The sequence below is a fragment of the Simochromis diagramma genome, unplaced genomic scaffold (genome assembly GCF_900408965.1).
Source record: "Simochromis diagramma unplaced genomic scaffold, fSimDia1.1 OVJJ01000387.1, whole genome shotgun sequence".
NCBI classification, from domain to species: domain Eukaryota; kingdom Metazoa; phylum Chordata; class Actinopteri; order Cichliformes; family Cichlidae; genus Simochromis; species Simochromis diagramma.
In genome coordinates this window covers 5004565-5020198 of record NW_024387152.1, presented here as the reverse complement: position 1 = coordinate 5020198, position 15634 = coordinate 5004565, and the positions used below count along the sequence as shown (strand labels likewise).

At 44.7% G+C, this 15634-nt stretch overlaps 1 protein-coding gene across 9 annotated transcripts in view; it reads right to left on the bottom strand.

Annotated features, from left to right (window-relative positions):
* The window catches only part of casz1 (castor zinc finger 1), a 167471-nt gene that overhangs the window by 40739 nt on the left and 111098 nt on the right, over positions 1 to 15634 (bottom strand). For 2 of the 9 annotated variants that reach the window (XM_040047817.1, XM_040047818.1), the window contains exon 1: positions 4035 to 6397. The exons of 5 other annotated variants lie outside the window; for them this stretch is intronic. In XM_040047817.1, the coding sequence (XP_039903751.1) occupies positions 4035 to 4113 (79 nt within the window). In that variant the 5' untranslated portion in view covers positions 4114 to 6397. Of the gene's footprint in view, positions 1 to 4034; positions 6400 to 15634 lie in introns of those variants that run through there. 2 more of the 9 variants (XM_040047810.1, XM_040047811.1) reach the window with 2 other exon arrangements.

Sequence of the window (15634 nt, the reverse complement as noted above, 5' to 3'; positions counted from 1 at the left end):
GACACACTGTGGAGCGCTCTAAGATTAACACTGTCAGAGCTACAATGATACCCCTTCATTATCTGCACACGGGGCCTCCTTCATGCGCTTGCTTGCCTCACTGTCCTCTCCACTGCTTCTCTGTGGAGGTAGTAATTACTAAAGCTAACATTTCTTTCTCTCTGCGCCTCCACCTACCCTCCACTTCCCCATCATTTCTTTCTCTTTATGCAGCGCACTCAAGTGCCTTGCCAGCTTTTTGCCAACTGATGACACAGCTGAAGGTACGCCACTGTTGATGGCAGTACCAGTGTGACTCCCCGCGTGTATGTGTGAGCGCCGTATTATGAGATTATGCCCAGCTGATGTGCAATAAAGGCGCAGTGTGCTACCCCAGATTCAGATCAGTCAGCTGGGGCAAACGCTCATTGTGGTACAGCAACGGAGAAATTGCTTGATGTACCACTGCAGTATCTGTTGTACTATACATTGTTGGTGTAACAGGCTGGGATCAGAGAGATGTTCCCTCTTTCATGGCATTTTTCATTACCAACAATGCTCTCGCGCTATAGCTTTCTTCTTCCTCTCCCACTGGAACTATGGCTTTATCAAAGGTGATAGCTTGCTCAGGCACATTTTCTCAAACGTCTTCTTCAGCCAGCCATTTCCCAAGCTGCTCTCGGGTAAACGTCACTCATAAAAACTGGGGAAGATTTGATGGTGAGATCAAAAAGGGAGGAAGGACAGCGAGGAGAACGGGGAGACGGAGGGAAATAGGAATGATACCCTCCTCCCCTGCCTGACACCAGCGACTGCTGAGGGTAATTCCTCCAAGCAGGGCCTCTGTTTTCAGAGGCAAATACAACAAAACGCGGGGTGCTGCCACGAGACATCAAAATGGGCGATTTTGACTTCAGAGGGTCTTCAGATGCTTGAGGACTTGTCAGTGTTGAGCCAGTGGGACTGAACAGAGAGAACAGAAGGTACCAGCAGGCTGTTAACAACCAATACGGGAACCACGCCAGAAAGATCGTCTCCTCCCAAAATGCCAGTCGGCACCAGATCACTAAAGGCTTCCACCATACTGTAATATCCCACCTGAGCACTTTCATCTGTTCAAAGTTAAATGGCTTAAAAGTTTATCAGCTGCTCTACGCCAGCTTTGTATGTGATGGCTGCTGTTTGCTTGTTTGCCTGCTTGGTTATCTGTTTATCACCAAGATTACCCCAAACCTACATAAAACCTGGAGGATAGGAGGAGTATGTTCAAGCAGTGTGGCCTTTGATAACTTTGTTTTTTATTAGTGGCGGCGGCTCTTCTAGCTGCACCACTAGGATAAGATAAGTTCGACATGTAGGTGCCTTAAAGGCAGAAAGACATTTTTTAAGAGTGAAGCTTCAACAGGTGCCCCGAGATAATTTATCTGGAATTTTATGCTCTTTGCTTCGCATAGAGAGATTTTCATCAGCCAATCAAAATACTTGTTTTGTTCTTCGGAGACCTGAGCTGTGTTGTGACACGCTGAGAGGGATGTCCGCGTTTTCCCCTGTGTTGTTCCCACTCATTCTTGGAGCATTAGGCTGACTCTAAATAGCCCGGAGGAGATTAGGGTAGCTCATATTCAAATGCACTTTTCTTCTAAAACCCCACTCCACCAGTGGGCCAAGGAGATCAGTGCAGGAGCCTGGTGAGATGGTAGTCAAAGACGATTGTGTCACGTATAAATCAGCACAGAGGAGGAAAAGAGACAGAGAGGAAGAGTAAGAGGGAGAAAGGCTGAGGTAAAAGACAAACAAGTGTTGGCTCTGCTATATGAGTTTAGTTAGCTAGAGAGTTAGTGTGTGAGTTATGGCTAGCGAAGGGCTGAGGGACGCTGTATTTATGAGGGGACTGAGTGAGTGTTAAATCCCTGGTAAGAAATAAAGTCGTCCCTGAGCGAACGGGGGAAACATTTCACTCAGTCTAAGAGGTGCCTTGAAAAAAAATGAAAGCCATCCCTCTTTCAGGGGAAGCACTAGTCTACATTCACTAAAATTGCTTTATTCCTTAAAAATGCCATAGATCACATCCAAGTGGACAGAACCTCATATTTGAATAGAGAAGAGGATTCTGTGTGTGTGTGTGCATAATATCAACCAAGTTCAGGAGCCAAGGAAAGGGAAAGAATCTGATTCTTCTAAAATTGCATGCGGATTTTGTGAGGGATCTTTGGCTAAGAGAAGCTGCCAAAACACACAGTGCACTTGTTGCAGTGCAAGGGTTCATCCAAGAAAAGTTTTCCATTCTGGTTTATCCAGGGAAAAAAGTAAGACTTTTTTTTTTCCTTCAATTTAATTATTTGATATATCTCAATCTATTCTACCAAACTAGCTAAGCCGTATTTTTTTTCTTCTCACAGACAAACTTGTCTTGTTCTGAGGAGTCAGACTTGAAAAGCCTGAAACAAAGGAAGGGGCCTGGCCAACGGAAAAGGAAAAGCTTAACACTGCACTTTGTGCACATCCAAGTCTAACTCAGACCTCGCTCCAAACCCCTGCAGTAGTAATAACAATTATTACTTAAAAAGGCAATATTTTTGCATTAACTTAAAAGGCTATATCTTTTTCTTCCTCTCCAGCCTGTGCGGCCTCACTTACCCTAAGTATCTTCATAAATCACCAGTTACTGTTAACATGTACTCCACAATTCAGTCATCAATCTCCTACCAGGTCAGAGTGAAAACAGAGGGGGAAATGTCTGCTTAGTAAAATGTCTCTCTCGTGAATGCTGCTACCACCACCCACTACTCAAAGACATATATGTGTGCTCCCACACACACACAAACACACGCACACATCAGTTGAATAACAAACACTACAACCAAAGCAAGCTCTATGGTACATGGGAGCAGAGCGGTTGCCAGATCGCTACGGTAAAGCAAGCCAAATTCAATTCTGACCTCACCTTTCACTCTGCTGCTTCCATTTGTTATAAAAACAAATAAACAGCAAGTGTGAAGTTGGAGTCGGCCAACTTCTGCCTCGACAAGAAATATCAGGCCCGGGCTCAAGCGGTGTGCTGCTTGGGAGACAGACGCCCACAGGGCCACATGTAAATCTGTGTTTATGTTCACAGACACAGTATTTATTTAACCAAAAGAAGAAAATCTAATTGTACACAAGGAGGATTATTGCTCTCAGAACCGTGTCTCCACAAGGGAAAAAAAGGACTCTTTAGCCTTTCTTCAACAGACACTGTTTACATCAGCAGAGTGGAAAATCCCTCCGATGACAAACCGCTCCATCACAACATCTGTATCTAAACAGCCAAATCAATCTCGACCAACACCGCAAATTACCTCACAACAGATCTGAAAGAGGCGCACTTGACTTCAGAGGAGAGGGATTTACGTGCTTTTCAAACAATTTCTAATTTTAGTTAGGTTTATTTATACATAAATATCAATGTATAAAGTCTAACGATATTTCCCTCTAAAGCAAGTAAAGACCACACAAATTTAAGCATTAAAAACAATATAATGTACAGCCCTTAAAAGTGTTCATTATTTAATTCAATTATTATTTTAATTTAAACAAACTTTCCACCATTGACGCTCATAGTGCTCCAAGGCCTGGCACGAAAAGTCAGAGACAAAACTTTTGACCGAGCAAAAATGCCGTTAAGACGAATTTACATACACGACTGACATTTAGTGCACTATAGGTGCAAATGCGCACAAATATACATGGAAACGAAAATCTTTTTTTTTTTTTCCAAGAAAATGAACAGTACACCTGCTATTTCCTCACTCTCTCACACAGACGTGCACACACTTTGACACCACCCACTACATCACTACACATGCGTGCCTGACTCATGCCAACTGCAAATAGTAGCAAACCCGTTCATCTCGAGGTAGCACTCAACTCCTGTGTGTGAGTGTGTGAGCGTGTGTGTGTGTGTGTGTGGGGAGGGGGGAGTGGAAGAGAGAGAGAGAGAGAGAGAGAGAGAGAGAGAGAGAGGGGAAGGGAGGGAGGAAGAGAGAGAGAGAGAGAAAGGTATGTGTGAGTCTTACCTGGCAGCAAACCGCCCTCTGCGCTCTGTCTCACCTCTCCCTCCTGCCCTGGAAGAATTCTCTCCACAAAGCAAGGCATTTTCTCCACAACTGCTCTCTGCCAAGGCTCTGCTCTCTCTCTCTCTCTCCCCCTCTGTCTCTCTCCCTCCCTCTCTCCTTCACACTCCTTTCCTCTTTCCCACTCTGTCCTCCTCTCTTGCTGTCTATCTCTCCTCCCTCCTTACCCTCCCCCTCTCTCCTCACAGATGTCGAGGCTGTGCGAGTTTACCCACTTTACCAGTAGGGGTCCTTCAGCGCCCTTCTCCACCCCGTAGCCACATGGGGGAAGAAAACACACACATACACACACACAGGCCCCAGGAAGAGAGAGCCACTTAACGGGCGCCCTCCTGTCACTGCTACAATGAGAGCCCTCTGCAGAGTAACGCGGCTGCACTAGCTGCGTGCGTGTGTTTGTGCGTCTGTGCGTGCGGGTGCGTGTGTGAGAGATAGACAGGTATGAAGTGGGTGGCGTGCACCGGGAGCTGGCCCTTGGCCCTTTCCAGCCCTGTTGAGCTAGGCTCGGCCCTGGCTCCTGAAGTGTAGTACAGTAGAAGCGCACTCCCTCACACACACAGACACGCAAACACACTCATGGGCATATGAGCGCACAGATTGACTTACAGTGGGTTCCTCGGAGCCAGCAGCCAGTGAGGGAGCGAGAGAGCGAGAGATTGTGGGCACGCACAAGCACACACACTTTCACTGGTACGCTACACAGACACACACAGAACAACTGCTGCTGTTTGCTACGGCTGCTGTTGACAGTGATAACATGCGCTCTGTGCCCTATGTGTGTGTCGCAGCGCACATGCACACATAAACACACACATTCAACACATAGCAGATGGCTATCGGCTCTCATATTTCAGGTTTCTATTCCATCTTTTTTTTTTTTTATTACTTAAAAAAAAGAAAACAGTCTTCATTGACACTGGCATGTTAGATTTGAAGTCTCTTAGCTAGTGTACAGTGGGGAATTTCTAGTTTCTCTCCGACTTGTGGGGCACATTTCACATCGCAATATCAATACTGGAGAATATTAGCTGTCCTGTTGAAGAATGTCAGATCTCCGTTTGCCTTTGAATAAGAGCAGAATCCCCCTGGGTGAAAATGCGAAGATCTAACTATAACTAAGAGTTTAAATAAGCTTTTAATTATCTTTTGTGCGCGAAAACATGTTAACAACTCAATTAAAAGTGAATATTAACCTAAAACAAATATAAAATTGCTGTCTTAAAGTAGACAGAAGAGTCGATGCAAATGTTGTTCGCTTATTAAGTCATAATTGACACAAAGTGAAAGAAGATTAACAATGGATGGAACTTGATCCCAGAATTTTATCAAATATTGCCCAACTTTTATGATAGTTAATATTGTACAACAGCCCTGATCTTGATCGGGATCTTTAGCAGTTAAAATATCAGAACAGCAATTATCAGGTTGAGGTGAGTAGGTTTTTCCATTTATTGCCACCTGGAACAGGATAAGGGTACCTGCACCCAAGACGCGATATCCCGGACCTGCCGCAGGTATAATTTGAACAGAGGGTGGATCACCTTTATTTGAGTCAAACAAAGCCTTCTAATGACACAAAAATAGTCACGACTTGACAGACAAGCCTCCAACGCCCAATCAGACTTCCTTCAAAACGTTGACAAAGGGCAATAAAGAAAATAGGATGTTAAAAGAGCAGGACACGGATGTTGAATAAAGCCGCCAGAAAGTGTACATACTTAAAGTCGTGATAAGCTAATGAGGGAAGCAGAGCTGTGCTTTTGGTTTACTCTTATCACTGTTTGCATCAGTTGCAAATCTCCCTTGACAGCAAGACTGAAATCAAATACAGTTTTTTAGGCAGATGAAGGAAAGTCATTTGTATTTACAGGAAATAAGAACGATGCGCTCAATCATTATTCCCTTGTTGTGCTAACTAGAACGCAGCCCCTGTATTAAATGTTGGAGGAGCAGCACAAGGACAAGTAAAACATACCTTAAATAGACTACAAATGAAGTCACTTAACACCCACTCGTTCCCTCGCCACCCCTTGCTCTGTCTGTCTTCAACAGAAAAAAAGCCTGTGTTTGACTATCTCCCTCTCTGGTTCATAGTTTCTTTTGCTTTTTAAAACAGCCACTTCGCCTGTCACAGCACAGGAACGGGCGCATTCCCCTTAAATGGCTCCTTTTGACAACTGATCTGTAAATACAGCCGGATCTGCAACTTCCCCCTTTCTCTCGCTGCTTCACTTTCTCCCTTCTCCTCTTTGCTCTCTCTCTCCCTCTGCCCAAACTCCTGCCAGATCCACACACACACACACACACACACACACACACACACGCACATACATACGCATACACAGACATGAAGGTCTCCCTATGACCCCCTCCCCACCGCCACAAACACACACACACACACACATTTACCCCCACGTCCCCCTCCCAACTTCCCCAACTCCATTCCCCCTGCCTCTATAAAAACACAAATATGCCATAACTCAGGCAGCGCTGCCACATAGCCTCCATCTTGCCCTGTACCGGGGAGGGGGGGAGGCCTCTCAGGAAGGTCACCAACAAATGGTTTTCCGATTCACTGCCCCTGAAATAATTTTGTGTATTAAAACCTGAATCTGCACTTTCTGGCCTGAAAGCTTTTCTAATTATTCCGGCGTCCTTGGGACAGACACAGATCCTTCACACGCCGGGGGAAACAAGCTATAGAGCAACCACTACAGCCACAAACACTCCACCACCACCACCCTCCCACCCTCTCTCTATCCCTCCATCTCCCCACCTCCTCTGCTCTGCTCTCCTCTCCTCTTTACAGCCACCTCCCTCCCCAATCTGTTTTCAAAGCGTGTCTGTCCTTTATTAAATTGTTTTCTTTTCCACATTATCAGTTGCCATGGAGACCTCATCTCTCGGATTATTTGAATTTCATTATATCTATTGATTTGGGAGCATTTCATCTTTTTTATTGTTTTTCTGTCAATTTTCGAAACGAATAACCATCTAATTTGCGTCAGCGCTGATTACGTTCGTCCCTCAATAGAGGTCGGCAGCTGCGCCGGGGAAACAAATCAATGGAAAAACATCATAAAACTCGAAAGTACAATCAACCAGGATATGGGTGACATTCCGTGGTTGCTGAAACGAAGTCATCAAAAAATATATACTTTTTTTCCCTGCGCCTCTGCATGTGAGGGGGTGCAGTGAGGAGGACACATATGTGTCTGGGCAGATATATTACTATATTTCAGCAGATAATATACTATGGTAAATTTCCATACTGATAACAGCCCCTCCCTGCCCAACCAAAACAAAAAAAATGCTTACTGTATCTAAATAATTTATGCAATTTTAGCATTTCTATATAAATTTTTTAATAAGCTGCTTGGAGCAAAGTGGCCATTAACAAAACACACAGCTGTCCAATGGGCTAAGCCCAGCAGATCAATTGCACTTTTTTATGACATGATAAAATGCTTTTAAAGCAATTTACACAAATATGGAAAAAATGACTTCATGGGCTTCATTTATTCATAAGGACGTGTATTAGAGGGGAAAAAAAATCTTACAAAAGCCAGACAGGAGAGATGGTCCCGGTCCTAACTGGAACGGACTTGCTGCCCTCTCCGCAAGGACATAAAGTTTCATTACTGATGCACGCAGTCAAAGGCAATTTAGCAAACACAGTGTGCAAAAGAAAACATCAGCATATTGCAAGTGTTCCTGTATTAGGCAGACCTTGCATGTTGTTTTCCAATTTTTATTCATTTTTATGGGGGCGGGGTTGCATGGGGGTGGAGGTGATGGATTTTTTTTTTTTTTTGAAAACTCCACCTGACCAGTGTCACCGTGACCCGAAGCCAAGGGGAAGTAGCCACAGTCTGGCCCCACGAAACCAAGCGTAGACCACGCACCAGACAATGGGGCTTTGCAGCAGGACAAATGAGTACACACAACTTCAGCTGTACAGTGGCATACAGAGCATGTTATGCACACTCATTATGTGAGAAAACAGGCCCACAAATATTCAGTGGATCTGATCATTTAGCATCTTAGTGCTGGCACACACACACACATACACATTTGGCACAGGAGTATGGATGGGGAGGGCATTTGGAGGCTAATCTTGTTTCAAAGCATCCTCTTCATGTGCCGACAATGTGCTCGAGCTTCTCCACGAAATACTGCTGCTGAAGGCCTCATGTTTGCAACACATGTCAACATTTGACAAAGCATTACTTTTCCTCCCAACAATATTCTCCTGCTCAGGCCTCTGAAATGAGGGCGCTAACAAATTAGCTTTTTATGTTTATTTGTGTGTGGGTGTGTCGTGGGGGGGTCGTTTGGAGGGGGGGGCAGATCTCATTTTCTAAGGCACCAGTTCTCAACTGCAAAGAGGGAGGGAGAGAGGGAAAGTGAGGGAGACAAAGGGAGAGAAAAGAAAGAAAAGGCTGAATGTTTTGGAGTCACGATTCTTCTCCTGATTGCCCTAGCTGTCTCAGTTCTGCAAAACATGACCCTCCCCTCCCTCAGCCACGACAGAAACACGGGCGACTGGATAAACACTATTTTATGCAGTGACTAGATGAATCGCCAGACAGTAATTACAGTCTTCCTCTCGCCCCAACAAAACTCTACTGTACAGGCTCTTTCTCTTACACCAAACTGCAGTAGCACGTACTACAAAACTGCAGGTGTGTGACATGTTTGTCAGTGCCTCACCCAACTAGATAAATATAAATATTAGACCCTGTAACAACAATGAAACGCTCTGTGCCGCTTTCAGTGATGTGTTAATAATCTGTGGCTGAAAGAGGACTTGTGTGGATGGACGATGTTATCATGTGCAGTCAAACGTTGTCGGAGCTGGCTTTGTAGAGAAAGTTTGGTGATTTTTTTTTCTGCTACCCTTGCAGTTTAGGCTTTTCTCTCGTCGATGTAACAAAAATAACACGCTTGTGTTCGTAACTAAACATTCCCACACAGCGGCTGGTAGTCTGCTGGGTCTCTGACTGCATGCGGCACAACATACCCACCGCACACAGCTCAGGCCTAACCAAATTTTTGAAAAGGGATCTGAACTTGACGTGCGGACAAAGTCCGTTAGCAAAGGGATTAATTTTGTTCATTCGGTGTTGGCACTTATTGACATTTCAAAAGATCACTCCTACATCAGCTACGAGCTGTCGGTGAGAGCAGTGAAACACACTCAGACACTCCTTCTCTTACTCCATACTCATTCATCCGGTCAGACCGTGCCCCAAAAGTGGTGCAGTAAACCATGTTGTCAATGTCCGAGCTCTAAAAAGCACAATTACAGAGGACCTCGACTGAATAATTTAAAAAGCATAATTACTGACCTCTATCCAAATTCCTCTGAAAGGTACATTAAGATATAGAAAAGCACTGGAGGTGGAAGTGAAACTGAGGGGAAGAGAGAGTGTGTGTCTCTCCAGGCCTCCCTAATGCACTCTCCTGCTGTACTCTAACTTCCTGTGGACCCCTAATGTGCCCGCTGCTTGCTGGCCTGATGAAGACTACAGTTAATGAGGCCCTTGTTTCTGAAATGAAGTATCTCAGAAACCATCAACATGCATTACTATCACCCCCCCCCCCCCCCCCCCCCTTTGGCCCAAACACACCAATATCACCACCCCAGACCTCTCCTTGCTCCGTACCTTTTAGTGCCACCTCAGGTTCCGATGGTTGAAAAATAAAACAACAGCTGCTTTTCAGGTGTGTGTGGGTGTGAGTGTGAGTGTGTGGGTGGGCCCGTTTGGTGGGCTACTATTGACCTGGGCAGCCATCACTGCTAGGGTCACCAGCTCTCAGTTGATTTGGCTGAATGTATGAGGCTATGAGTGATTCTGGATTTGAATGAAGCGTCACAAGCATTTGTGCTGCTGCACGCGTGTGTGTGTGTGTCTGTGTGTGTATGAGCACTTTGGGGGGCGTGGGGGGTTGAGGCGGATGTTGAGAGCTGGTAGTGGGCTTGGGGGAGGATCCAGAGAGATGAGGCCTTTTTAATTAAAAGAAAATATTTGTGTTTGCATACTATCGCTGTTGGAACCTGGAACAATTCAGAGAATTCTGGCTGTTAAATGGCTTGCTCTTTAAAGTGATTTGGGGTATTTCAAATCCTCTTTGCATACATGCATTTTTAAAATTTCAATTATGCTATGCCTTTTTTTCTCAGAGAACTTGTATATTTTTCTATTTTATCAACTTTTTTCCTGCTATAAACCCTTTTTAAAAATTCGGAAGCATTATATGAAGAAATTCATTTACCGATAGGCTTATTTATCAATATTAGAGTGCTGCTGTCTCTGCTGTATTTCTAATAGGAAGGATAGAGGGCACTGAAATAATTAGGCGACTTCTGCAACATCCTGAATGCCAAGGACAGGTGGATTAAAGTATTAAAACAATCGCATTTCAGTCTTGAAATAGTCCTGTGCACGACTCAGCACCATGCGCATCCGTTCAAGTTCAGCTGCCAGCTCCATATCGCCACAGGAGAGGGTTAGGGAAAAAAAAAAAAGCCCAATCCCATTAGCTAGCGTACATCTCAGCAGACCTGCTGGAAACGTGAGCAAATCTCAGCGATGATTATCCGTCAGAGCTCTCAAATGATAATACATAATCGAACACTACAGGGTTTTTTCCCCCTCTGTAATCGTGCAGCTAATTTGTATTTCCCCATTTAGGTTAGAATCTGGTCGTTTCCAAATAAAAAAATAACAGACAAGATCGGCACAGCTGCCTCTGCGTCTCAGGATACATTAAAACTACTGTCCTCCAATTAGAGGGTAGAGCATGGAGTTTCCTACGTTAGGTGAAGAAAATGATTTAAGTGAAAGTTAAGACACAAGACCACAATAAGGTCTACTTAGAGTGCAAAATTAATAAGGAAAGTGCTTTGTAGTGCTGTTTTACTCCTACATTGGGGGGAGCGATCCTCAATTTAATCAGGGGTGTTTAACTTAACTCTCTGCCTTCATAATAAGTATGACAGTACTGACAAAATTCAAAATTATTTCTCTGTAAAAATTGTAAAAAGCATTAAAGAGTCCAAATTTGTAGCGAACGCTAAACCAATAGATTTATTTTATCTGTAAAAATGGCTTTTAAAATGTAATTACTAGAAAATAAATGATACATTTTTTGTATTTCTATATGTAATTATATTTAACCTGAACACAAGCACTTAAAATATCCCTTTTTAAGCAACTGGCAATATGTAAGGTGAGCCTTTGATAAAATCTAAGCCTCTTAGCCCACCTCCTACCATCTGTGGCCCTAATATACAGCCTGCGAATGAGAAAGAAAGCTGTAAGTGTCATCTAGTCTGTGACTTAGAGTAACAAAGTCAACCTGCTTTCACAGCCGTGCTGTGGAGGTGGAATGAACCTTCTGTGGCAGAAAACAAACAGGAAGCAGAAAGAGGAGTGGGGACAGAGTGAGCGAAAACTCTGCCCTTCAGTCTCTGCCCGGTAAAGGCACTCTTAACCAGGTCTGACAGCTAACAGCTCCTTGGCAATTGGGGTTAGTTAAAGGAAAAGAAGCTCAAGTTTTGTTGGGGCTTTGGCTTCATAGATGTTCAGGAGCTGCTGCCCACTGCAGCATCAAAGGGGATTATAGGGACAGGGCCATCTGCCATCGGTGCCAGAATAAGCGTGAGCCCTTTTATGTCTCCGTCTATGTTTGTGTGCCTGTGTGTGTTTGTGAAAGAAAGACAGAGAATCCCTCATGTCTATGTACTTTAACTTAAAGGGCAGTGCAGAGGTGTGGGGGTGCAGCCCTCAGACTAAAGGTTTCCATCTCACCGCTCAAGTTTTACCCTTTGAATCAGTGTTAGGACTCAGAGCAGGTTCTTCACCGTACACACCTGAAGTACAGGGATGAATCCACGTCCATCACGGCTCACTAAAAACAGATCTAATGGTGAACGGTCTCTCTTTTGTCACTCAGGCACAAAAACACAACTTGTTTTTTTGTTGTGGGTTTATTGGAACACACTGCCACCCTCGTTTCCCCCTTCACCTCTCTAATTTGTTTTGGGTCTTGTTCCCGGCCTCCGCCTGGGAATGTTTTCTGCTCAATAGTCTGCTACCTTTTAGCTGAGCCGCCCAGTGCTTGACCTACTGCCGACACTTATTTTCAGCACTCTAATTGTCGTTTAATCACATATCAACCTGTCATTTAAAGACCCCTTTTTTCAAGGGGGGATATTTGCATATATTGTAAAACTAATTCCAATCGAAAGCTCCAGTGACTGTGAAAGTCTCTCTCTTTTACTTTCACACCCGTCTAGACACAGTTAAGCACAGGAGAGCGCAAGACGCACACACACAGCGCAGTCTGCTGCATCTCACCTTAACAGACAAAAACACACATAGGCAGACGCCATACCTGATATTCTCATTTCAGGTGGTTTTATCACATTTGTTAACAGTGTGTGGTGACACGTAACATGTTAGAATAGGGACAGCGACAGAAGTGATTCGGAGCGCACGTACTCATGTGAGCCAAAGCGAAGGTGACAGTGAATGTATAGTGTTATAGAGGAATCAATTAGAGTTAATAATGTATCACTCCTCCAAATGTTGCATTCATTTGTTCACACTTAGATAAAGCTACTGCAAAATAGGTTGTGCCGGGTTTGCCTGGCAGACTACACTACATTTACATTATCACTCTTATACATCGAAGAGCCATGTTCCACTTGAGTGGTGGCGGTAGAGTGGAGGGGTGTGTGTGTGTGTGTGTGAGAGAGAGTGAATCGTGTTTTTCAGGCCCAAGGAATGCCAGTCCTCAAGAGATCACCCCCTCTAATTACAGAGTGGGAGAAAGACAGCTCTTTGTTCTACCTTTTATTACATTAATTGATAAAACAGAGCTAGGGTGGAGCCTTCTTATGGGGGGGAGGAGGAGCAAACGGGGCTGGGATGAACTGGGGGGGGGGGGGGGTGTCCGTTGGGCAGATGAAGGTGGATGAGAGGCTTTTGGTACTGAGGTCCTATTTTCAGAGGGCTCCTAATCCCGTTAGGGGCCTCTATGGTGGCGCTCTGTCCTGGCACTGCTTTCCCACAGGAGGGCTGGAAGCAGGGGAAGCCTGTGGTGTGGTGGGTGACAGTCCCAGCAGTGTTCACTGGGCCCAGACCTTAATTAACCATCTCTTCAGGGGGTACTGAGGGCCACAGTGAGAACCTATGCCACAAACACCAGCACCTTAAAGAGGAAGTGGCATCTCATCCACTGTGGAATTACTGGAAGCTCTGCAGACCTGTAATACGGACCCCATGCAGGTCAAATCCATAGAAATGTCGCAGAACATTAGCGGGGCTATTTTATGACTGGTTATTAGCCCAACACAAACTGCACAGTTGGTTGATATTTTTAATATCACAGCTATTCAATTATAGGCCTAACATTAAAAAAAGACCACAGTCTGAAACACCAAAGGAAAAATATTCTGAAATCAGGAGCGTCTCAAAACATGATTTAGATATTATTACTTTTCGAAACTAACCAATCAATAAGTTTCATTTCTATTTGCGTGGGATTGGTCAATCTTATTTGTCAGCGGTTAAGTAGCTGTAACAGGCTTTGTCATGGCTGCAATCTGCTTCTGCTTGTTTAGGCTACCTGCACACAACACAGGCTGAGAAGCGCGGGTGCAGTGGCCAAATGGAGTCGGAATATGTTACAGAGGCAATTAAGCATGTTGGTGTGTGTGCACGCACACAACAGTGTCAGAGGTGCTAAGCTGGGCCAAACATGCCTCATTGAAATGTCCATCTTAAAACCACCCAAGTTTCTCATCTCCCCCCGCCCGCCCTCCGACAACCAAGATGCTTCAAGACTGTCAAAAGCATTTTCCACAAAGCTGAGGAGAGGCCAAGGAAAAAAAAGAGGGACCTGCCACTGTCACATGCATGCCTGCGCGTGCACACGCACTCGCGAGGCTGTCAGGTAAATTAGATCTGAAAGCTGACAATTTCTGACCATATTTCCTTGATTATTTCAAACAAATGCACACCAGCCGCTCTAAGGAGATTAAAGTGACATAAAAGTCCCGAGTGGGAGGAGGGAGGGCAGAGAATCCAGGTCACCCCCATTTGTCCCCCTGCCTGACAGCAGCTATATCGCTATCCAATCCAATAAAAGTCCCCCCCTCCTTTTGCTTTAATTAATTTTACAGCTAGCTTGCTTAATTACTTTCAATCAAAATCCTCTTGCCATCACAAAATTAGAAATGGTTCAACTCCATTAGTCTAAATTCTTCATTTACATACACAAAGACTGTCAGCTCTTGCTAAGCAAACGGCCTCCTGCTTGATGAGATTGTTTTTTTCCACACACTCTATCACTCTCTCAGTTACACACACGCATGCGACTGTGGTGTTAATTTTTTTGAAAGGAGAAAAGTAGCATTAAATTATTTGAGCCCCCTACTTAAGACATTCCCTGCCTAATCAGGGTTCAGGTAAGCTGTCGTACACATCACCCAAGGTTCTTCTATAACTGGCGAAACTCCGTGTCAAAAGAAAACTGTTTGACCTCGCACGAGCGCGGGAAAGCAGAGGAAAATAGACGCTTCACATAAGGGATAAGCTGAATTATTAAGGCAGCGTCCATGTAAATGAGGCTAAGTGGTCCCCAATAAATCTGCGTCCTTTGTGGCAGGGTGTCACTAGACTGACCAGACTCTGGACACTAGTGACACAGTCGGCTGCCGTGAGCAAAGCAACTGGATTGTTCGCCAGGATGAGGGCCCGTGCCCTGCCTTGCTTCAACTTGGCACACAGGCATCCTCTCCATCACACACACACTGCCTAAGGCCTGCACATCATCAAGAATTAAGGACATGCAGATAGGGTTTGTGCATTGACCAAAGTGAAAACCCAGACACACAAGCACACCACCATGTGCGTGCACACACATACACACACGTGCACACGCTACTACTGCCATAATTAGGTCCTGAGATGAGGACATTAAACTGGTGTAATGCACTCACTGCAGCAGTACACTACCACAAAATATATCGACACTGAACCTAGATGCTCATCAGCGACACTTTCCTATCGCTTTTCCCCCCCTCTGTTCGCGTGCATGCTACTGAGCCTGCCCTGCGAAAAACCACACAATACAACAGTGTTTGATCTGCTGCATTCATATTATCTTATCTCACAAATGGTTTTCTTTTACAAAGGTAAAGACGTGCAGGGGGGGGGGGACACTTTGAAATGAAAGAGGTGATGAAGAGACACTGTTCACAACTTAAAATAATTCCCAACTAGTAACCATTGGCTGGAACAAGTCAAAAGAAGAGAAGAAGAAGGGGTGTCATCCATAATGGCCTCGCAGACGGACTACAATGCAGGTCTGACCTGGCCTCTTTGCTCTGTGTCTGCAACCACCAGTTTTCCCTTGCCCTCTTTTACCATTACCCATTAACACTGTTAATTATCCAAATCCATCATTCTTGGGGTAAATGAAGACTGCCTCTTTAATTCAATTTAATAGGATCATTTTCCAACCCACAT